At 41.3% G+C, this 23,960-nt stretch overlaps 1 protein-coding gene across 1 annotated transcript; it reads left to right on the forward strand.

Moving 5' to 3' along the window:
* The first annotated feature begins 8 nt into the window (after positions 1-8).
* Positions 9-23,712, forward strand: slc2a8 (solute carrier family 2 member 8). Its single transcript, XM_052037019.1, has 10 exons — positions 9-218; positions 8,207-8,369; positions 9,676-9,882; positions 11,877-11,976; positions 13,681-13,892; positions 14,793-14,942; positions 15,263-15,371; positions 16,647-16,814; positions 18,638-18,783; positions 21,259-23,712. The coding sequence occupies exons 1-10, from the start codon at positions 145-147 to the stop codon at positions 21,412-21,414; spliced, it is 1,485 nt and encodes a 494-aa protein (XP_051892979.1). The 5' UTR covers positions 9-144; the 3' UTR covers positions 21,415-23,712.
* The last annotated feature ends 248 nt before the right edge of the window (positions 23,713-23,960 follow it).

Below are 23,960 nucleotides of genomic sequence, written 5' to 3' on the forward strand. Positions count from 1 at the left end.
CCGGTTGTCGGGGAAACGGAGAGGGTCACGTGCGCGGCCGAGGCCCCGCCCCGGGGAGCGGGAGGGGCGGCGACTGTCACGTGAGGATCAGCGGAGCCGGGGTCACGTGAGGATCAGCCCCCCTAACAACCATCCGGAGCCGCGATGGCCGCCGAGGAGCGGGCCCCACTGCTGGAGGCCGCCGCCCGCCGTAGCGGCCGGGAGCAGCCGCACCTCGGGTGAGTGGCGCAGCCGCTGCTCGACGTGCCTGTGCGCCGAGTGCCGCACTGAACTGTGTGTGTACCGGGTTTTGCACCAGTTTACGTCCGCGTTTATTCGATGTCCTCTGTTTCGTGCATATCCTCTGTTGTGGGAGTCTGGGGGCAACGGCATCTCGCTCCTCCATGTGGCTTTATAGCACATGGGTGGATGACGATAAATAGCTTAGTGCATATTTGTTGCCTTAGTGCATGAAAGTGAAATGCACGTTATTGGAAGTCTGTAAAACCTCAGCAGGTTGAGCACCATCTGTGCAGAGTGAAACATCACAGTGTATTAGGTCAGTGCTTTCAGCACAATCGTCACTTGTCGATGCCCTGTACAGAATCATACAGGATTTTATCGCTGTGTCCATCCAAGTTGCATTGGAGCTACCCCATGTTAATCCAACTTCCGTACTAGGTCCAAAGCCCTGCAGGTTATTGCATTTTAAATATGCATCCAGATACATTTTAATGTGATGAGGGTTTCTGTCTCCATCACTTCACACAGTTGTACCAGACCCCTCTCCCCTTTTGGGTGAAAAAACAATTCCTGCATCAGCTTTTGTGTTTGCTAGCTCTGCTCACTGATTCGTGCTTGATCTTTAAGGTTTTAGAATGGTGGGTCACATTAAATAGTAATGTCTCTCTTCAGAGATTGGAAAAGTAGCTGAAGTAAATGACCGAAAAAAAAACTCAAGTGGCCTTCCTTGTTTTTAGATCTTCAGCAGCTCTTTTCTTCCAGGCGGCAGCTTGTCCTTGTCCTGCATCACCAAGTTAGCTTGTCAATGAGCAGTTTAATGCAGAGGCAATCTGATGGGGTAATGGTGGTGCCCTACAGCATAGAAACAAGCCCCACCAAGTCTGTACTGATAATCAAGCACCCATTTCCGTGAATCCCATTTTATTCTCCCCATGTTTCCATTAACTCATCCCAAATACTACCATGTAGCTACACACAGTAACTTAGTGTCCATTTAACCTTCAGAGGCCAGTTTGCCTTTCTAATTGCTATTGCCCCCGCCTGTCAGCATTCAGTGACGTGGGCAAGGATGCCAAGGTCTCTTTGAACATGGATATCGTATGTTGCCATTCTCTGCTTTTGGTTTTGTGCCCCAAAGTGATACCTTAACATTTTCCCATATTAAATTGCACTTGCTGAGTTTTTGCCCGCTCATTGGTATCCTCTTGAAGCCTCTTAACATCCTCTCTCCTCACAATGCCACCTTTGTATCGTCAGCAAACTAACATTTATTCCCTTCAGCCAAGTCGGTGATAGAGATTGTGAATAGTTGGGACCTCAGTACCAATCCCTACAATCTGGAATACACTGTCCCCTGTCTCGCCCCCATCCCCAGTTACCACAGCCTGAGAACAATCCGTTTATCCCCTTTCTAGCGATATCTATAGACATCCCCGTATTTACCCACCCTTTTCGCAAAACTCTACAGAATTAATTGGACACGTCTTTCATGCTGACTTCCTAGATATCACTCTGAATTGATGCTTTATCATAAGACTATCTATGTGGCTTTTCCCTCCCTCCTTTCTTAATTGGATACCATTTGTAATATTCAAAACCAATGACGAATTATTAAACTGTCTGAAATAGTGGAATTTTCTCACGATAGCTAGTAAACATTTCAAAGAATGGATCGATTGTCTTTGAGGACAGAAATGAGATACACCTCAAAGCCTATAAAATGGGAGTCCAGCTTGAAGTGACGTACTCTGTTCAGAGTTGGGATGTGCATGTAATCTAAGAAAGATGACCATCTTTAAAGTTATACTATTGTTGAATGAATAGACAGTGACACCTTCAAGTTATTTGGTAGAGAACATGCCAGAAAGAGGTCGAAAACAAAGTTGTACCTTGTTGGGAAATCAAGTGACTACCCCTTGTTTATCTTATTCACCCTACACCAATTTATCACACTCTTGCAATAGATCGTTGAGCAAATCTTTCAATGATCGAATAGTTCTCTTTGTGGATAAAAATTAATATTTTTCTTCAGTTTCTGTCATTTCAATCAAGAAAAGTCCATTCAGATATGTTCCAAAATGTCCAGGACAGGGAAGTGAAATTTCTGACCTGGCCACTTTCTGACTTTGTGGTCTGCTAGTTTGACCTGCCTCTCATTTGGAATCCCAAGTGGGGCACTGCTCTCCCACTTCACATGATTTCTCATCACAGATTCCAGACTTCCTTGTCTTCAGCCACTCTGCAAGTCCAACATGTTGGATGTTATCGGCAGCCGTGCAAACTCATTGAAGTGCAAATTGCATCAGACGTGATGCTTTAAATGTTCTATTTTAATGTCTTATCTTGGCCCATTTCACAGAAAATATTCTTCTGATGCACAGAGCAATATCATGTGACAGGAAATGCAGGCCTCTCACCAGCTAAAATGTAAACCAGCAGATTGTGATTATCTTGGCTTTTGACTCTTGTTTTGGAACTTTTTTTCGGAACTTCAGTATTTTGCCCCAAAGCTGCTGGCTGATCGCTATTTTCAAGGTTTTCAATTCTTTGCTATTGAAAAAGATGCATTTTGGCTTCCTGTGTGTGTGTCTCTTTCCCTCAGTTTTATTTTATTTGCCGCAAGTAATAGTTGGTCAGCATGTAGTTCAGCTGTCTTTATCTTACAATTCCATGGGCTCTAGCTGCAAATTTCTGATATTGAAAACCTTGAAAATCAGTAGGTTTGATAAATCTAAACCATGTCACACATCAAGATGCAAGTCAATTTGTGCTTTGCCCTGTAGGGTAACATCATTGCTTCACGCAATCTATGGTTAGTTCTCTTATAATGGCAGAGGATTGTTCTTGCGTGTGCATTAACCATGCCACCACATTTCTATATGGCTGGCTTACTTTGGACAACCTTTCAAGATGACTGTCTTGTGAAAATTCATTGCTGGGACGTGAGATGTTTTGCTATTCTCATTTCTTTGCGTGCACAGTTGCTGAAAGCAGGGTCTGTAATCTCATCGTACCGGTACTGTTATTTAGAGGAGTTGCTGTGGTTACCACCTGAAGTTGCATGTGTTTTGTGTATTGTCCATCATTGTGCAATACTTCCACTTTGAAACAAATTTAAGTAATTCCATGTGGTAAATTGCTTGTAGTTTATTGCATGCCTAGATTACTAGAAGCTGCAGCAAATTTACTTAATTTTCTTTCTGATAGTTAAATATCCACACATTTCCCTAAATTTGCACTGGTTATCAAACTAATGAAGACTTAGTGCCAGACACTATTTATTCCATTTTCAACTTGAACTCTGTTCAATTATTGCGGTCAAATGGGAAGGGATTAAAAGGTTCAGAGGGCCCCAGGTGTCGAGCATGAATTCACTGAAAGTTAACATGCAAGTACGTCAAGTGATTCTGAAGCCCACTGATACGTTGGCCTTTATTGTAAGAGAATTTTAGCATGAGAGTAAAGACATTTTTTTCCAATTATATTGGCCCCCGGTAAGAATACTGCGTACAGATCTGATTTCCCGATCTGAGAAAAGATATCAGAACCAGCCGTTCCTGCCTGCCATCATTTTTGCTCAGTTTTTCTTGTTCTATTAGTGTAATTGTATCTGTCAGCATGTCCCACAACCTCACTATTAACAGCACATTACACAGACAAAGAAGCAATCAGGTCTTCCCCAGGTTGCGACACGGTTCTGTTCCTGTCAACTGTTCATAACCCAGATAGTTCGCAAGATGGAAATGTGGCTACGAGCCAAGTTCCCAGGTGGCAGAAGATGTCTGCAGCCCTGCAAATCCATCCTGCCAGTCTCCCAAACACTCGTTCATGTATACGGGCTGTACATAAGTTGGGCATTTGTAAGCTTGGGGGGGACCTGCGATGTGTTTCAAACTGCTGTTCCATTTTCTCCCATTAACCCTTTTGGTAAATTGGTTTATTATTGTCACATGTACCAAGGTACAGTGGAAAACTTGTCTTGTATACCGTTCATACAGGTCAATTCGTTACACAGTGCATTGAGGTAGTACAGGGTAAAACAATAACAATGCAGGGTAAAATGTTACAGTTACAGAGAAGGTTCGATGCAGAGAAATAAAGGACTGCAGATGCTGGAATCTGGATGAAAAACACGATGATGCTGGAGGAACTCAGCAGGCGAGGCAGCATCTGTGGAGGAAAGCAGGCGGTCAACGTTTCTGTGGAATTCTTAACCAGAGAGGGCTGTGGAGACAGCTGCTTAGCACAATTTAGCCAAAGAGATTTGTAGATATTGAGAGAATCAAAGAATAAGGGGCTAATTCAGGAAAGTACTGCTGGTGTGAAAGATCTTTCGTGATCTTATTGAACTACAGAGCAGGGCAAGGGGCTGAATGGCTTACTATTTCTCATGTTCTTAATGTATTAACTTTAATCAGATACCACCCTTTACTCTCTTTCCTGTTCAGGGATTTGATTTTACAAGCCAAAGCTGTTTTGATAAGTTAGGTTGCAAAGAGACAGGAGAGAAAGTTGCTGGGTCCTGCCCTTAAGCTAGGGGGAAAAGAACATTAAATAGCAGGTTGTGAAATGTCTGTTTTCTCAAGGGCACAGGTGTAAATGGAAATATTCTAGTCTTTAAACTATTATTTCATATTATAATTATGTTTAGAATTGTGGTTTTAAATTGAAGCTTTTTATGAAGGGTATTTGTAGATCAAGATACATGGGACTTGGGTTCCCAATTTAGAGAGGAAATTACAGAATTAGTTTTATTTTCCAGAAGGTAAAATAATTCTCAGAAATGTAAAATATTCATGCAGGGCTATTTAACTTGGATTTAATGCAGAGAACTAATAAATTGGCCCAGATTTTGTGTAGATAATGCCAAGGCTAACAGGACTCAAGTTATAATGTAGTAAAGCTGACAGCAACTTCCAGCATCTGTACTTCTGACATTAAACTGAGAAATCCAGAACTTGCCAAGGGATATTTCACTGTTCCACTGGATGCAACATGATGGTCCTTGCCAGTAAGTTCAACACTAAAATCATTGCATTTGCCAGGGTGAAGGAAAGCTTGCTTACCTGTTCCTCGCTAAAGGCTGGAAAAAATTAGGACAAAAGTAAATAAACTTGCCCTGGTCAAATTTGAGATTACTAGATGAGTATATGGAGGAATTTAAAATAGAGGGATACGTGGGAGGAAGGGGTCAGATAGTCTTAGGCGAGGTTTAAAGGTTGGCACAACATTGTGGGCTGAAGGGCCTGTATTGTGCTGTACTGTTCTATGATTCCATAATAAATAAGAGTTACTCCAGAACAAGTGCACGGATGCTGTAGATCGTCTAATTTTACAAATGCAGGGTCCCTTTTTTTTCCCAAAGTTAAAAGTGTTGGAGATCTAAAATTTAATTTATCCTGCCTCTTGCCCTTCGGATTTGATCATTCTCTTGTACGTGGTTTAAATCTAATTTGTACTTCCCAGTGTATGTGAGGATTCTTCAACCAGTTGAAGAACCTTGCAGTTTTTTTACTCACATTCCCAGTTCTTGAGCTCAGCTTGCTCTAAATCAGAGCCTTCATTCAAAAACTCTTGGTAGCAAGGTGAGCAGCAAGTGTTGTTCTTTTAACCACAAAATGTAGAACCATCTTATATTAATCTATGTTTAAATTGTGTAAATCAGTTAGATACTGAACTTTTTTATGCTAAGATTTTTCAATTTGATTCCTCTTTGCTGGGTAGATTAGGCACTAATTAAGATTTTAATTTTAATTTGCCAACAAGGTTGGTTTTCAACTGCTGGCTAGCTGCAGTGTGCATGATAACATGTTCCAGACTTCTGTGCTTATGCATTGCAGTGCCTGGAAGTTGCAATTCATACCTTTGGTGTACCTGGGATTTACTATCGAGTTCAGGGGCATTAGCCTGGTGCAACTAGTAGAACTGCGATCTCAGTTCCAGTGACCTGGGTTCAATCCTGACCACCTGTGCTGCATGTGTGGAATTTGCACTTTCTCCCTGTCTTGGGTTTCCTCCAGGTACTCCGGTTTCATCCCACATCCCAAAAATGGACATGTCCAGAACTGGCCACTGTAAATTGCTCCTAAATATAGAATCTGGGGGAGTTGCTGGGAATGAGAGGAGAATAAAATGGGATTAGTGTTAGGATTACTGTAAATGAGTGCTTGATGATCAGTTCAGTGAGCTGTTCAGGTTCAGTGCAGGTTCAATGGGCTGACGAGCCTGTTTCCATGCCGTATCTCTCTGTGGCATTTATATAATGTCCCCGGCTGAGTCGTTGGATACACTTTGTATCTGGCCCCTTAGCTACCCACTAGTAATATAGCTGGCACATTGGCACATACAGCATGGGCCCATGGGTTTGCTGAAATAAGTTCAGGTGACTGCAAGAAACTGCAGAGAGTTGTGGACACAACCCAGTGCATCGCAGACACCAGCCTCCTCTCCTTGAACTCTGTCTTTACCTCTCGCTGTCTTGGCGAAGCAGCCAGCATAATCAAAGACCTGACCAACCTGGGACATTCTCTCTTCTCTCCTCTTCCATCGGGTAGAAGATACAGGAGCCTGAGGGCACGTACCACCAGACTTAAGGACAGCTTCTACCCCACTGTGATAAGACTATTGAGCGGTTCCCTTATACGATGAGATAGACTCTGACCTCATGATCTACCTTGTTGTGACCTTGCACCTTATTGCACTGCACTTTCTCTGTAGCTGTGACACTTTACTCTGTACTGTTATTGTTTTTACCTGTACTACCTCAATGCGCTCTGTACTAACTCAATGTAACTGCACTGTGTAATGAATTGACCTGTACGATCGGTATGCAAGACAAGTCTTTCACTGTACCTCGGTACAAGTAACAATAATAAACCAATACCAGTAAGTTTTTTATTTTAATGTATATTTTTGTTAATTAGCAGCATTTACGTGCAATAAAGTTAATCATTCTGAAGCACTTTCAATACTGTTTAATTTTTATTCCATCTGGTTCCAGATGGCTCTGGTTACCAACATTTGGAAGCAGTGAAATGTATTCTGATCGCATGAGCTGTCAAAGGCCGTCAGGTAGCCCATGGACAGGACCTGACTTCCTGCTGCTTGCAGCTGAGCTGCCACTCACTTTCCAATGTGCCTCACAGAAGGATGATACAGTGATGTCAGCAGTGGGTTGGAGCCATGCAGCAGCAGAACATTCGTTGCAGCAGAGCATTATTGGCAAGCCCAGTGGCAAACCTGCAGTGCTCTCAGTCCTGTCCTAAAACCAAGGATCCTTCATTTAGCTGAAAGTGAATGTAACATGGAAGTCAGACTAATTTCCTGCATGTAATTGCAAATTCTTAACCTGTAACTTAACAGTCAACAACTCATTACAGTGCTCCCTTGGGCTTTTCCCCCCCCACACTGATGTTGGCCAGCAATGTCAGTTTCTTAAACAGAATTTGAGTTAAAATTTGACTTTCAGCCTCTTTACTTCCTGTGACTCTGGCTTCTTTTGCAACTTTGAGTTTGAAAGAGATTTTGCTCTGACAAATTGATTTTTTTTAAATGATCAGCTGAGCAAATAGACAAAATTGACATTGTTTTTCAGACTGTTCCACTTTCATATGTTTACCCCTGATTGTTAATATTAAATGTACAAATTTCAGGATGCAGGTGAATACTTTTTATTGCATATCTGGCATGATGGGATCTAATTGAGTTTGGAAATCAGCCAGCTGAACAGATCAAACAGAACTTATATTGATCTAACCAATTTTTCTTTATTTCTTTGCTAACCAATATTTTTTTCTAACCAATCATTCTTCAAAAAAAGCCTCTAGATGTTTCAGCAGGTATTATAAAGCCGATTTGTGATGCTGCAAAATAGTTTTAAGTTCGGATGGAAGAATAAGCATTGATGGATGTTAGAATTATTCCAGTGATGAAAGATTGAGTTTTGAATTAAAGGATAACTTTTTTCCTGATTTTCTTTTTACAGTAAAATAAGGAATGGGAATCTATACCTGGCCACGTTTGCTGCTGTGTTGGGCCCCCTCAGTTTTGGATTTGTCCTTGGTTATAGTTCTCCTGCCATTCCAGAACTGGAGTCTAATGTAAACCCAAATCTGAAACTTGATTCCACTCAGGCTTCCTGGTTTGGGGTAAGCTGTCACTGTTTCACCTTTTCTGTCTAATGTAAGTGGGCAGGTCCTTCAGTCGTCGCCTGTCTGTCTTTTATCCAATGATGGCTGCTCCTCTGCCAGATGAAACCATTGGTTCCACTCTTCACTTTCCCATTCCTCTCAGATGGATGCTTGTACACTCCCATGTTGGTGTTCCAACATGCTTGTCAAGCAGAATTTTAAAATGGCTTGTGTCTATCCACCCATTACCCTGCTTCCTTTATCTCCCTCCCCTCCAATTCCAACTTCCAATTGTAGCAATATATGATGCTCCTTCATTGTTTCTTAATAACCCCTGACCATAAGACACAACTTCTGCTTCATTCACAAAGAAACAAAAGCATAAGGTGAAACTTTGAGATGTGACCAGTGCCATCTGTCTGAAATCACTATCTGGTTTTCCCTGCTTTATGATCTTTGACTCAACTGTTTTTGTCAAAGGCTGACTTGTGTGAGGATATAGTATTGTGGGACTTGTAAGCACCGATCAAGAAACGTAATAAACCTTCATTGATATACAGATCCAAACAATGTGTTGAACGGAACACGCCAGTAGGGATTGGGTAAAGAAGAAAATCAAGTCTAATTTGACTTTGGTTCAAGAGGCATTTAGATAATTAAATAGACAAGGCGTAGAAGAATAAGGCCCTGATGTGGGCAAATGGGAGTGATGGGACCATTTCGGTTTCCGTGCTCTGAAGATATCTCCACCCCTTTCATAGAACCCCCAGAATAACACGTCTTTCTCCTGCCCTCCCTTTCTCACCTGAGTGTCGAGTAATACTGTGACATCCTTGTTAGTCATCAGAAGTCACAAAGCTAACATTGGGCCAGGAATTCAACCCTTTGGCTCATGTTGGCTAAATCTGTGCCTAAACTTTCCACCTTTTCCCCAAATGTTTCTGAACTCTTACCATGCTTTTTTTTAAGTCTTCATTGCAAAGGTCTGAAGAAACAGTGCCGATATCAAAATTCTTTAAATTACTTTCCTTGTAATTATTATAATTATCCTTACAAATGGTATTTATTTAATAATTAATATCACACTGGCGTTCCATTCCTCACTTTTTCCACCGGATAATCTTCTATGGGGTTATGCTAACTCCATTCTCCAAACCAGCTTTTCAGTGATTCAGCACATACTGAAAACTTGGGGCTGAATTTTGGGCTTTTTAAGAGCAGTGTACGGTATTACCTTATGGTTTTGTTCTACTGAGATTGAAACTGCAATGTTTATTTCAATGATACAAAAGTAAATTGACTTTGTACTTATCTACCTTTGCAGTCCTTAGTTACCATAGGAGCAGCCGTGGGTGGCATAGTAGGAGGATGGCTCGTTGATAAATTTGGCAGAAAGCGAAGTCTGATGATGTGTGGTCTTCCATATATTACTGGGTTTACAGTCATTGTTGGAGCGCAGAAAATCTGGATGCTTTACACTGGCAGAATCATGACTGGGTTAGCCAGTGGAATAACATCACTTATTGTGCCAGTAAGTACAAATGCTGTATAACAAGCTTGAGAACTTTCTTACAGTAATGTTTAAAGACTACAAATCATTCTTCAAAGCAGAGTCTTCAAATCTGTAACCAATGGTATTCTTTCCTACTACAACACAGGAGGAGGCTGTAAGACTCAGTGGATCCGTGCCAGCTCTCACAAGGGCGTTCCTCTCCATACCCTTTTGCTTGCTTTTTATTTCCCTGGAGCCTGTTCAACCTTTCTTCACAAGACAACCTGCCCATTCCAGATATTGGCCTGGTAAACCACCTGAAGTGCTTCCTACACATTAACATCCTTCCTTAAATAAGGAGACGAATACCGTACGTGGTACCCCAGATTCTTCTACCTCAGAGATCTCACCTATTTAGATAATATGCTCTTATTTTTCCTGTCAAAAGGGACAATTTCACACATTCTACCCCATTTATCTTTTGCCTACTCACTTTATCTTGTCTCTATCCCTCTGGAGCCACCCTGTGTTCTCTTCACAACTTAATTTCCTAACTTTTATTTGTCATCAACTAATTTAGCAATCATATCTTCATCAGTCCCTTTGTCCAAATCATTTATATAAATTGTAAAAAGTTGAGGTCCCAACATTGATCCCTGTGGCACACTAGTTGTTACACTTTGCCAGAAAAAAGTCTCATTTATACTTGCTGTTTCTTATTAGCCGGCTAATCCCTTGTTCTCCTACACTGTGGGCCTTTACTTTCTGCAATAATCTTTGATGCCGCGTCACGCCTTCTGGAAATCTAAGTATAGTTCATCCACCTGGATGCCCTTCATCCACAACACGTTATATCTTTAAAGAGCTCAAAGTTGGTGAAACGATTTTCCCTTTCACAAAACCGTGTTGACTTTGCCTGGTTACCTTAAATTTTTTTCCCCGAAGTGCCAGGCTGTGTGTTATTTTTCATAACGGCCAGCATTTTTGTATGCCAGATGTTAAGCTAACTGGCCTGCTTTCCCAATCCCTTCTTGAATAAAGGTGATACAGTTGCTAATTTCCAATCTAATGGGACCTTTCCCAAATCTGGGCCATTTTGGAAAATTAAATCCAAAGCATTAACTATGTCACTAACCACTTCATTTAAAAGCCTAAAGGTTCTGGAGACTTGTCAGCTCACAGCTTCAACAGTTTGTTTTCTTCATTTGAACTAATTTTCCTTAGATCCTTAACTCCCTTCCAACTCCTGATTAAGAGGTATTTCTGGAATATTGTGTGTATCCTCTAGTAAATGCAAACTACTGTTTAATTCATGAGCCCCCTCCTTGTTTTTCAGTATTAATTCCCTGGATTCATTTTCTAGGATGAACACTCACTTTGTCAACTCTTTTTTTTAAAGAAATATTTATAGAAGTTCTCTCGTGTCTGAAAGAGAGTTTGAATTTGTTTTGCTTGTGTGTGTGGATTTGAGGCCTGTTTTTTTTAATGTTTTTATACATTGTGTTGATTCCCCTCTGCCTACTTAATTGATTCAGATCTACAGAAATTAATACCAACCAGTAAATTGCTCTCTGCAAATTCCCTGCTTTAATGTTAGCACTTCCCCTTCCTTCTCTGAAATATCTGCTTTCTGGACTTTAATGGATGCCTTTTCATTCACCACTTGGAAGGAAAGTGTAGGAGCCCTGCTCAGCCACTGGAGGGCAAACTTAGCTGAGGAAAATCTATCATCTGCAGTGCTGATTAGACCTTCTCCAAGTAACCATTATAATTTTGACTGTCTGACTCACTGGCTACCTGCTGATCCCTTGTGGCAATCTCAACATCCCTGCCGTTGTCAATAACCGACCACTCGTGATGCATCTCAAAAATGACATGAGCACAACTGATGAATCACATCTCCAATTTAAAATGTTCCCAATCTGAGAACAATGTTATACTGTTGCTCAGGAAGCTGCTCTCTTGATGCATAAGGATAGTTGTCGCCAAAAGTCTCTTTTGTGCAAAGTGCTTACTTAGACTTTTTTTCCCAGGTTTACATTTCTGAAACAGCTCATCCTAAAGTACGGGGGCTTTTGGGGTCCTGCGTTCAGCTGATGGTAGTAACAGGAATCATGGGTGCATACGTTGGAGGTATGAATGGCATTCTTCTTTTAAGTTAAAGTTTTATGTATTTTTACTAGGTCAGTCAGTGTGTAATCATTGAATGTTCCCAGTCAAGTCTATCTTGCTTCTGTCCCCGTCTCCCCGCAATTTTGGCCTTTTTTTCTGGAGTTTGTTCTCAGGATTGCTTTGATGCCTTCATTTGGTTTATATTCACTTGAAAACACTGCTGGGGGCAGTGATAGAAGCAGATACAATGAAAGCGTTTAAGAAACATTTAGCCAGACACATGTACAGGCAGGGGTCAGAGAGATACAGACCGTGTGCAGGCAGTTGTGATTAGTTTAAATTGGCACCATGGTCGGCACAGAAATCGTGGGCCGAAGGGCCTATTCTATCTAATTATTAAAAGAGAGGTTATACTGAATCCAAATTGATCAGTCTTCTCCATCTGGCAATCAGGCACAGTTCCAGCTTACAATCAGTTTGCTCCTCATGTGGTAAACAGGGTCGGGAGGGAATATGGTGTGGGAGAAGGAATGTGGTTGCGTTTGGGGGGGATCTGATCTCGTAGTTGTCATGTTAAAACTGCCAATGCTGGAAATCTGAAATAAAAACAGTGCTGCAGATATCCAGGTCAGGCAGCATCTGTGGAGAGAGAAACAGTTAATGTTTCAGGCTAAAGACACTTCATCAGAACTGGAAAACTGAGAAAACAAGAATGTTGCAAAGAAGGAGATGGGGTAGAAATCAGCATTTCTTGGTGACACAACCCAGCACCTGCTGCAAATCTGTCACAATAGAGAATGCTGGAAATAGCCAGCAGATCAGGCAGCATCTGTGGAGAGAGAGGGATTGAGTGGATGACCTTTCATCAGAGGTGGGCAGTTCTGACACAAGCAGGAAGGGCTGATTATCAGAAATGGTTGACTTCAATATTGAGTCCTTATGCCATGCCTAGGTGGGACAGGAAGTGCTTGAGCTTTGCAGGAACATTGCAGGAATCCAAAGATGGAGTCAAAGTGGGAGTGGGGTGAAAACTTAAAGTGACAGGCAACTGGATATTCTGCGTCATCCTTGCAGACTGTATGGAGATGTCCAGCAAAACAGTTGACAATCTGCATTTGGTTTCTCTGGTACAGAGGACTCCACGTGGTGAATACTGACCACAGTACACTAGGTTAGGAAAACTGCTGTTCCACCGCAAAGGACTGTTTGAATCCCCGGGTGATGGGAAAGGAGGTGGTGCATATTCTGTAGTTTTGGTGCAGGTAGAAGTCTGAACCAGGAGGTTATGGGGTTGGGGGGGAGCGGTCCCATTGGAATGCTGAACGGGTAGGAGGTGACTCCCCCGGAGGTTGAAGGTTGCAACATGTTGTTGGAGTCTCTCACTGACTATTGATCTTTTAACCAGAGGGCACCAAGAGGATTGCGTCCCTTGGGCTCTGGCCTATTGCAAATATTTCCTTTGTTCTCTCTGTCCCTCCCCTTCTCTGCAAACCAGTCACCAAGACCCAAAACAAAAATTATATAGTACTGGTGCTAACTGTAAAAGTCGTGGGTTATGGGAGCCAGAGACAGAAGAACAATCCAGAAGTGGCTGTATCACATTGCGTATCTTGAATCTGATTAACCCACAATTTTATTTAATCATTGAATGACTAGAATTGTGATGGCTCAGCTGGGTTACAATGTGAAGGTAATGTAGTTGCTTTGTTTCTTTGGTTTTGTCAGGAATGATTTTGCCTTGGTACTGGCTCGCTGTGTTCTCCTCTGTTCCACCCACCATCATGGTAATACTCATGTGTTTCATGCCTGAAACCCCAAGGTACCTACTGAGTAAGAACAAACGCTCTGAAGCACTAGCTGTTCTGGTGTGGCTTAGAGGACCTGAAGTAGATTGTGAGCAGGAATGCAGGCAGATTGAAGAGAGCTGCAGTGCACAGGTATTTAGTGACTTTCAATTGAACCTTTTTAACTAAGTTGGTGTGTGCTAATGTGTTTTACCATCATTATATTTTTGGTCGTGACCCTTCATCTGGAACATCGACTGTCCATTTCCCTCCACAGATGCTGCCTGACCCGCTGAGTTCCTCCAGCAGTTTGTTTTTTGCTCCAGATTCCAGCATCTGCAGACTCTTGTGTCTCCATTATATTTTTGGTGGTCATTACTCTCTTTCGAATTGAGGATGGGAGTACCCCTCGCTGAGTTGTGTTTGACACAAATTTATAATCACGTGATATAACTTGGGGCTTCAAAGTTTTGTCTTTTCAGTGGGTGTTTAATGGGACTAAGCTTTTGAAGTGAGACAGTTGGATATAAAACGGTGGAATAAATGAGGTTTTAATACTTTAATGAATTAAAGTTGTCAGAAGTACCTGACTTGCAAAATCTCGAGGACCTGACCAAAGCAGTACTTGATTACAGGCATGTCTTTGGTGTAGGACATCTGTAAACCCCATCACCCTACTTGCGCATTGTTTATGATCTGAGTTTAGTAACTTAGATCAAGCAATAGTGTTGGAGGGGATCAACTACAGTTTTGTGCAAGTCTGCGTAAGTTTAAGGTGAATGCTAGAAGTTTTAAAGGGGATCCGAAGGTTTTTCAACAGAGTGGTTGATATCTACAACATGCTGCCAGAGGCGCTGGTGGAATAAGATACAATTAATACAGTTGAGGCATTTAGACAGACTCTTAAGTAGGCAAGGCATAGAAGGATATGGTCCTAATTGGGGGGGGGGGGGGATGTGGGACTAATAAAAGGTTGGCATGGGCCCATTTCTGTGCTGTAAGATTCTGATTCTAAAATTTGTCTGATCAATTTTACTTTAATTCTGTTTGCAGAATACCAAATTTGTACTGTCCGATCTAAAAGATTCAACAGTCTACAAGCCTTTACTTATTGGGATATTTCTGATGCTATTTCAGCAGTTAAGTGGGATCAATGCTGTTATGTTTTATGCTGAAACCATCTTTGAGCGAGCAAATTTTAAGGTAACAAAGTTTCATAATCATTAGGCAGTATATTTTCATTTTACAACAAATGTTCCATGCTCTTACTAAGAAAACTGCATTTGTAAGGAATCTGGTTGTTCTCCAGGAACCTAAAGTTTGTCTGTCTGTATTGTTTCTAAAATAGAATGTATAAAACCAGCAGTTAGTTGAAAGTGGTCCTGTTAGAGCAGCGGTTTTAAAGACCAAGACAGCTAATCAATGTAAATGTGCGAGTTTCAACAGCATTAACAACAGCAAGGATATTATAGGAGTTGATTCGCTCATGTAGTATTCTCTTGTTCATGTGCATTCTCTTTCAGCACAGCAGTGAAGGTTCGGTAATAGTTGGTGTTGTTCAGGTGGTGTTCACTGCAATAGCTGCTCTTATCATGGACAAAGCAGGGAGAAAAATCCTCCTGGCAATATCAGGTGAGCTTCCAGGAGATCTGCTTTTAGTACAACTAAAGCTCTGCACATTGTGGAAACTCTTCATGCATACATCCGAAATCCTGGGCAGCTGTGTGAACCAAAAGTAATTTTGTTTTACTAAGATTCAGTATTTTTAAAGAGCTTGAGGCATTCATTGTGAACCTAAAGGTTCTGTCTGGTGTAAACTCTGCCAGTTTCATTGTATGTAAGGCTATTGAGAACCTTTGTGTGATCCAGGAATGCTGTGGTCATACTGCAGAGCTGGGCGTCATCTATCCCAACGCACTGAGCACCACCTGACAGCACAATTTAAATCCTATTTCTTTGCTTGACTGACAGATGTGTTGCACACTTCCAACCTGCCATGCCAGACCTTGCTAATATAATTTTCACTTTTTCTCACCACACTTGGACTTGATGGCAGTAAGACTGTGGGTGCAATGCCACGGTACTGGAAGCTGTTGAATCCCGTGCATTGCACCAGTTCCAGGAAAAAGCGCTGGCAAATCACAAGCAATATAAATTCAGTTGCAGACCTTGGTTCACTATTCGAGTCATTCTTTCCTAAATGTTTCCTCCTTTAAACTTTGCACAAGTAGTTGCAGAGAATCCAAAAAAAAAGTCAGTCGGGTTTGTTGTCGTGTGCACAAGTACATGTACGCACAGGTACAATGACAAACTTACTTGCAGCAGCTTCACAGGCACACAGCATCTGATAAGGAGCACTCACAAGAAAAACACTAATTAAACAAATTATACATGATTTTTACAAGAGAGAGCACAATTAGAACAAAATCTGTTTTAGTGCAAAGTGGATAGTGTTGCTATATTGTAGTGATTAGAAACATTTTCCCTGCTTAACCTTTTGAAAGCGTGAGCCTGGAAACTCCTGGAATGTTTGTGTGGCTGCAGAGTAGTACCACTTCCATTTTAAGTTTGTGTGTAAATAATTCTATGCCACTTCATAGTTTGTGAAATTTCCTTGATTGTACTCAACATTCCTGTGGCACATCTACCATCTAGTTACATTGTAGCCTCTAAAGAAGTCCTGTCCATGTGAAAATGCATTGGCATGGATTGCCAAAGTACTGTACAGCATAGCCCAAAGTTTCCCGGTATCAGCAGAAAACTTTATACAAGTTTCCATCAATGATATTAACACAAACACAAAGTTTAGTATGGTTGGTCTGGTAGAAAGTGCAAACTATAATGCTTCTTTAAAACTGGTGTTGGGGCTTTCAACAGTTAATTATTTCTTTTGTATTTATTTAACAGCTGTGATCATGGCAATCAGTACACTGGTCTTTGGAGTGTATTTTAAAATCTGGCAAGAAAACGTCAATAATTCTTCTCTTCACAAAGCTTACGCTCAGAATTCAGTCTCTGTGGCAACAGATGCTCCAACTTGGTTACCCCTTATCTGTCTAGTTATTTTTATAGCAGGTAAATCTAAATCCATCTTTTTTTTAAATGGGAGACAGAGTGTTTAGCATCTCCAACTTGATCTGTCAGTCAGTGAGATCATAGCTGACCTGTGATCTAACTTCAACCTTGAAAATTCTGACCCTAATTTTTAGTGGAGACGCAAGAGACTGCAGATTCTGGAGGAAAGCAAAAACAGCTGGAGGAACTCAGCGGGTCGGGCAGCATCTGTGGAGGGAAATGGAGAGCCAACATTTCGGGTCGAGACCCTTCATGTGGACTGAAAGATAGAAGGGAGATGGCCAGTATAGAGAGGAAAGGGGTAGGGGTGGAGCGAGAGCTGGCAAGCAGTGGAGGGATCCTGGTGAGGAGGGGTGATAGATGGAGGGGGGGAGAGTGGAGATAGTGACAGAGGCTGGGAGGTGACAGGTGGAGGCAACAAGGACTGCAGATGATGGAATCTGATAGGAGAGGAAGGGGGAGCATGGAACCAAATAAGGGAGGTCAGTTTACTTTTGCCCCTAATCTTTACTCTCTACCTATCCCGAGTCAACAGAACTATTTTCTTTGGTGTTTATACAAAGCTGCTATCCATAATGGAAATTGTAGAGCAAATGGATGGTCATAAAAATCTATGTGGTTCACTAATGTCCTTAAACGAAGGAAATCTAACTTCCTTACCCCTTCTGCGCTCTGCCATCCCGCCCCCAGCTACGTGGCTGCCTCCTAAATGCCTTTCGAAAGGGCAAGCAAGCCGATCAGTTCGAGAGCAGTTAGAGATGGGGAACAAATGCTCACCCTGCAAGAAATGCCCACATCACACAAGTGATGTCCTTTCAGTTCCATCTAATACCTTAAGTCGTTCAAATCAACCCCTAGCCTTGTGAATTCCAGGAAGTACTATGCTATTTTGTGTAGTTTCAATTTAATCCTTGGAGAGCAGGTGACCTGTTATATACACTCCAAGATCAATCTTTCCTTCGATGTCAAATGATGTCCCAGTGGTACATTAATGGTACTATGCCATTTTATTAAACAACATTCACATACCTTTTGTGTATTGGGCCTGCCAGCTACTCTCCTTGAGTGCCATTTATTCATCTGCCAACCTCGATCATTGGTGACAGGCTACTTGAAGGCAGGAGGGAGAAAGTCAGAACTTGTGCTTTGATCTCTAGCAACTATGGAAAGTTGTACAAGTCTGTAACTGAGGCGCTCTATTGAGGAAAATCACCATTGGACCCAAGGACCTGTTAACTTGTCAGAAAACAAAGCTGAAATCTGACCTCCATGATTTCCATGAACTTTGAAAATGTAGCTAGCAATTTGATTTTGAAACTGGATAAGAAATGTACTATGTACCCTAGCAAGTGGAAATCTTGTTAAATCTTACTGAGTCACACTGGTCCCTATTTTTCCCCATGTGTCATCAGAGGTGCATTTTAAAATTCCATCTACCTATCTCATTCTACCTTCGTCACAGTGGCTCTAACAGAGCAGCTGGATTATTGAAAGAGTTTCAGTGGAACTGATATGATGCCATTTATCAGCAAAGTTGTTTGTGGGGGAGGTGGGTTCCATCATGTATCTGTCTTAAGTTTGTACTTGCTGAGTATTAGACAAAGTGTATTTGATAATGGGAGGTTATCATCCATTTCTTGGGGGATGATTCGTGGTCGCTTGAAGTTATAATTAAGCATAAGTTCAACATCAACTATAGGTAGTGAATATCTCTTGGAGAAAATAAATGTTAATGCATATTTAGAATGAATAATGAGATTTAAAACTAGTTTTTATAATGTTTATTAAAAAGCAAGATTTATTAATGAAATTATCCATCTCAGGTTTTGCCATTGGCTGTGGCCCAATTCCATGGCTGGTGATGTCAGAGATATTTCCTGTGAGGGTGAGAGGCATAGCAAGTGGAGCATGTGTCCTAACAAACTGGATAACTGCATTTCTAGTAACCAAGGAATTCAATGATCTTCTTGTAAGTATTTTTCTGTTTGTCCAATTAACTTGCACAAAATTCTTAATTTGAGGTCAAATTGACAACATTTGTATTCATTTTTGAGGACCTGGACGTCATTGTAAAGACCAGCATTTTTTTGCCACTCCCTGTTTGCCCACAAAGGTATTGGTGAGCTGCTGTTTTGAATTATTGCAGTCCTTGCAATAATTGTGGAGGTACTATTATGGAGGAACAGAGGGATCTTGGGGTCCACGTCCATAGATCCCTCAAGGTTGCTGCGCAGGTCGATAGGGTTGTTAAGAAGGCGTATGGTGTGTTGGCCTTCATTAGTTAGGGTATTGAGTTCAAGAGCTGCGAGGTGATGTTGCAGCTCTATAGAACTCTGGTCAGACCACACTTGGAGTATTGTGTTCAGTTCTGGTTGCCTCATTATAGGAAGGATGTGGAAGCTTTAGAGAAGGTGCAGAGGAGATTTACCAGGATATTGCCTGGATTGGAGAGCATGTCTTATGAGGATAGGTTGAGTGAGCTAGGGCTTTTTTCTTTGGAGAGAAGGAGGATGAGAGGTGACTTGATAGAGGTGTACAAGATGATAAGAGGCATAGATCGAGTGGACAGTCAGAGACTTTTTCCCAGGGCGACAGTGGCTAACACAAGGGGACATAACTTTAAGGTGATTGGAGGAAGATATAAGGGGGATGTCAGAGGTAAGTTTTTTTTTACACAGAGTGGTGGGTGTGTGGAACGCACTGCCGGCAGAGGTTGTGGGGGCAGATACATTAGGGACATTTAAGAGACTCTTAGGTAGACACATGAATGATAGAGAAATGGGGGGGCTATGTGGGAGGGAAGGGTTAGCTAGATCTTAGAGCAGGAAAAAAGGTCAGCACAACATTGTGGGCCGAAGGGCCTGTACTGTGCTGTAATCTTCTGTTCTATGTCCTCCTAGTGAGGATGCTCCCACAGTGCCGTTAGGAAGGAAATTCCAAGATTTTGACTTAGTGGCGATGAAGAACTGGCAATTCATCTATAAATCAGAATGGTGCGTGACTTGAGGGGGGCATTGGTGTTGTCATGAACCTGCTGCCCTTGTTCTTGGGGGCAGAGGTGCTCTCAGAGTAACACAGAGTAACTCCAGTGCATTGTGTAAGTAGAATGCACTGCCGTCACAACTGTGTCAGTAGTGGAGGGAGTGACTGTTCAAGCTGGTTGATGGATACCAATCAAATAGATTGCTTTGCCTTGGATGATGTTGAGCTTGGGAAATGTTGAAGTTGCAGTCACAGAGGCTGGCGAAGAATATTCCATCACACTCTTGTCCTGGATCTTGCAGATGAAGTCAGGGTTCAGGAAGAGACTCACTGCAAGATACCCAGCCTCTGATCTGTTTCTGTACCCACAGTGCTTATATGGCTGGTTCAGTTGAGTTTATAGTCGATGGTGACCTAAAAGATATCGATGTTGCGGGCCTCAGCAATGGTAATGCCACTGAGTATCAAGAATGTGTGGTTAGATTCTCTCCGTGGTGGCAGTCACTGCCTGGCATTTTGTGGTGTGACTGTTACTAGTTCATTTGCTAAGAAGCTATGAATAGGACTGAACACTGAGCCACGTCCGACCTTGTGGAAGGAAGGTCATTGATGAAGCAGCTGAAGACAATTGGGCCTAGAGCACTGCCTGAAGAACCTCTGCAGTGATGTTCTGGAGCTGCTGTGATTGCCTCTGACCAGGGTAATCATCTAGAGTGCGAAATGACTCAACATTGAAGTAAGTCTTACCAGGGCTTCTTGATGATACACCTGGTCAAATGCTTGCTGTGATGTCAAGGGTAGTCACTTCCACCTTGCCTATGGAATTCAGTGCCTTGGTCTGTGTTTGAGCAAAGAATGTGAAGATGGAGCTGAAGTTGTCCTGGCGAAGTCCTCAATGGGTGTCAGTCAACAGGTGGTTGGTGAGATTGACACCTTCCTTTGAGTGTGGCATGAACTAATCAACTGACTTGGATTAGTCCTGCTTTTTGTAAACAGGAAAATACATGGGCAATTTTCCACATTTTTGAAATTAATGCTGAATGTAATCTTTTAATTTGTCAAATCTCTCAATTTTTGACTTGTTTGAAATCATAGCTCCTGATGCAGGAAGGCTCCCAAAAAGAATTTTTTTTTCAAATTTAATATCGCTGTGTATAATTAATTTGTTTTTCTTGTGAATGCTACTTAACTGATGCTATGTCCCTGTGATGCTGCTGCAAGTAAGTTTGTCATTGCACCTGTGCATACATGTACTTGTGCATGTGACAATAAACTTGACTTCGACTTTTCTGCAGTTAGAGAAGAAAAACGCTGTCAGTTTGGATTAATTGAGGCATGGCCACTATGAATTCTTTTATGTACTTGTTCATCTTGTACTGAAACACTGGAATATTCCTTGTTTTAAATGTTTGCCTGGATATGTGTGTTTCAATACAAAGTCACAAAGTCTTTCTTCTTCTAGGAGAACATTACTCAGTACGGGACCTTCTGGCTCTTTTCTGGTTTCAGTTTCATGAATCTCCTCTTCACGATACTCTTCGTACCTGAAACAAAGGGGAAAACCCTGGAACAAATTGAGGCCCACTTTAAAGGATCTACCTACAGACTGGCAAACTGAGTTACCTGTTTTTAAAGACACTCTATATTTGTGATTGTTATACACAGACCTCTTAGCGTAGTTAAACAATACTATGGCTAAGCCTTCAAATATACTGCAAACCCTATTTTGTTTACTTTTATTCATCCACCATTATCAGTTGATGGTTTTACAGGAAGTGTGGCAAAAACATTGGGTCTATGAGATGGCACTCAGTAGCCAAGCTGCATCAGCCTAAGAAGCTGAAGACTGGGCCCAAGTGACTGCTGTCATTCCTGTGGTTAATGTTTTGGATAAATTTTAAATGACTTTTTACCTTATTTGAATGTGTTTGCGCATCAAAGTGGTTGTATAAGTGATTTAGTGGAGAAATGCTACTAACTTTGTTTACCTTGGGGTTAGTTTTAACTAGGCAAGTGTAATTAACAAATCGGGCACCCATTTTACATCTCTCAATTTTAATTTGCATCCCACTGGGAGAGGTGAGACTGGCTTCCTGATTTTTTTTTTCTCTCTGTTGCCCATTGTCAAAATGACCTCTTATTTTCTTTATCACTCTTTCTGTGCTTGCAATGCTTTTTCTTAAAGAAAACCTCTATATTGAGGCCCATATTTAAACAGGGACTGTTTATGCAATCAATTACTCTGACCATTTTAAAGAAAAATGTATGGAGGTTTGTAATAAGGGCACATTAGTCATTTCTACCTCTTTTAAGAGCTGGGCATGATTAGGGAATTCCAATTCCCCAACGAGATCTGAGAAATTGTGCAATCAAATCTGGAATGGAGCAGTTAAAAATAAGCTGCAGAGAAAATTGCTCACCTGAAAATCAAAACAAAACATGCCAGAAATCTGAAATAAAAACGGAAAATGTGGGAAACACTCAGCAGGTCATTTGGCATCTGTGGAAAGAGAAACTGTTAATATTGAAAGTCCAAGACCCTTTGTCAGAATGTCCAACATTTTCTGTTTTTAAATTGCTTACTTGCCTTGGGTGCCAGAGCTGGACAGCTGAAAGCACAGAACTCTTAAAAGTGGAAGATTTATTAAGGGTTTTATTTGCTCCTGACCAGTGGATGGAAACAAACAAGAAATAATGAAGTTTCGCTGTTGTGCAGAATATTTGTGGGGCATAATTTTAATCTTTGCCTTCCCAACTTGGTGTCTGTTGGGTACGTTGTTTTTATACAAAAACTGAAAACATACCATGCAGAAATTGGTAAACTTTAATCATGCTATTTTAAGTGTTTAACTTGATGGACATGTACATTCCTTGTTGCCTTGATATTTGTGCATGTTTTAAACAGATTAAATATTTTTAATCTGTTGGTTTTAAATATTTTCATTTAAAATTTCTTAAGGATCCAGGTTTAACACTACCTCATTGAGATTGTTTAATCTGTGAAGCATAACATGTTTGCACTGTTTATTGATTATGTTAAATGTTCTGCTGATACTATGATAAACTGAGTCATTTAAAAGAAGCTAACATAATTGTATGCCAATCAGTATTATTGAGAACTTGATGTTCCTGATTAAAATAGGGGGAAAAAAACCTGTTAAGATAAATGTTGTTTTGGATTTTCTATTTGCAATGCTTTTAGTCCAGAGCACAGTGATTTCTTTTTATCCTTTTGACCAAGTAACCTTGCTGTCAACTACTAATGCAGAAGGACTCGAGTGAACCAATTTTTCAAGAGGGCCAGGTATGGGTGCAAGGTTAGAGAGAGAGTAGAAATCTCCCCTCCTTCCCATGAGGAGAATGGCAATGCAAGTAGATTTACAGAACACTAGTTACTGTAATTTGCTGTCAGTTTTAGAGATGCATTGATAGTTGTTAAGAATAAAGCATTGCTTTATTTACCATCACCTATTTTAACTTTAAGATCTCTTTATTAGCCACATGTACATTGAAACACACAGTGAAATGCATCTTTGCATTGGGTGCTCTGGGGGCAGCCCGCAAGTGTTGCCACACTTCTGGCGCCAACGTAGCATGCCCACAACTTCCTAACCCGTACGTCTTTGGAACGTGGGAGGAAACCGGAGCACCCAGAGGAAACCCATGCAGACACGGGGAGAATGTACAAACTCCTTACAGCGGCTGGAATTGAACGCAGGTCGCTGGCACTGTAATAACGTTATACTAACCGCTACACTACCACAACATGTTCCAACTTAACTTGGAACTCGGGTCTTGTGCAAGTACCACAGCCCAAGAACAAAATATTGTTGTACCAAGGTCCTACCCCAAACAGGTTTTGTTTGTTTTGTAATATTAGGTTGTCAGTACAATTGTCTTCTCAAAAAAATTAAACTTAAACCCATGAAAAAGTTGTACTTTTAAAAATGGTCTTTGATGATGCTAAGAAGTTGGTGTCTTAGTTCGCCAACAGTTTGAGTATTTAAAGTTTAAAATCAACACTATCACTTTTAACATTTGATCAATATTTCAATTGCAGATTAACAACATATTAGATCCTACTCCAGGGCTTGAAAATGAAATCCAAATTGGCACTGAGTGACAAACTGAAAGAGAGCTTTATTGACAAATCCTCCATAAGGG

The sequence above is a fragment of the Pristis pectinata genome, chromosome 23 (assembly GCF_009764475.1).
Source record: "Pristis pectinata isolate sPriPec2 chromosome 23, sPriPec2.1.pri, whole genome shotgun sequence".
Lineage (NCBI taxonomy): Eukaryota > Metazoa > Chordata > Chondrichthyes > Rhinopristiformes > Pristidae > Pristis > Pristis pectinata.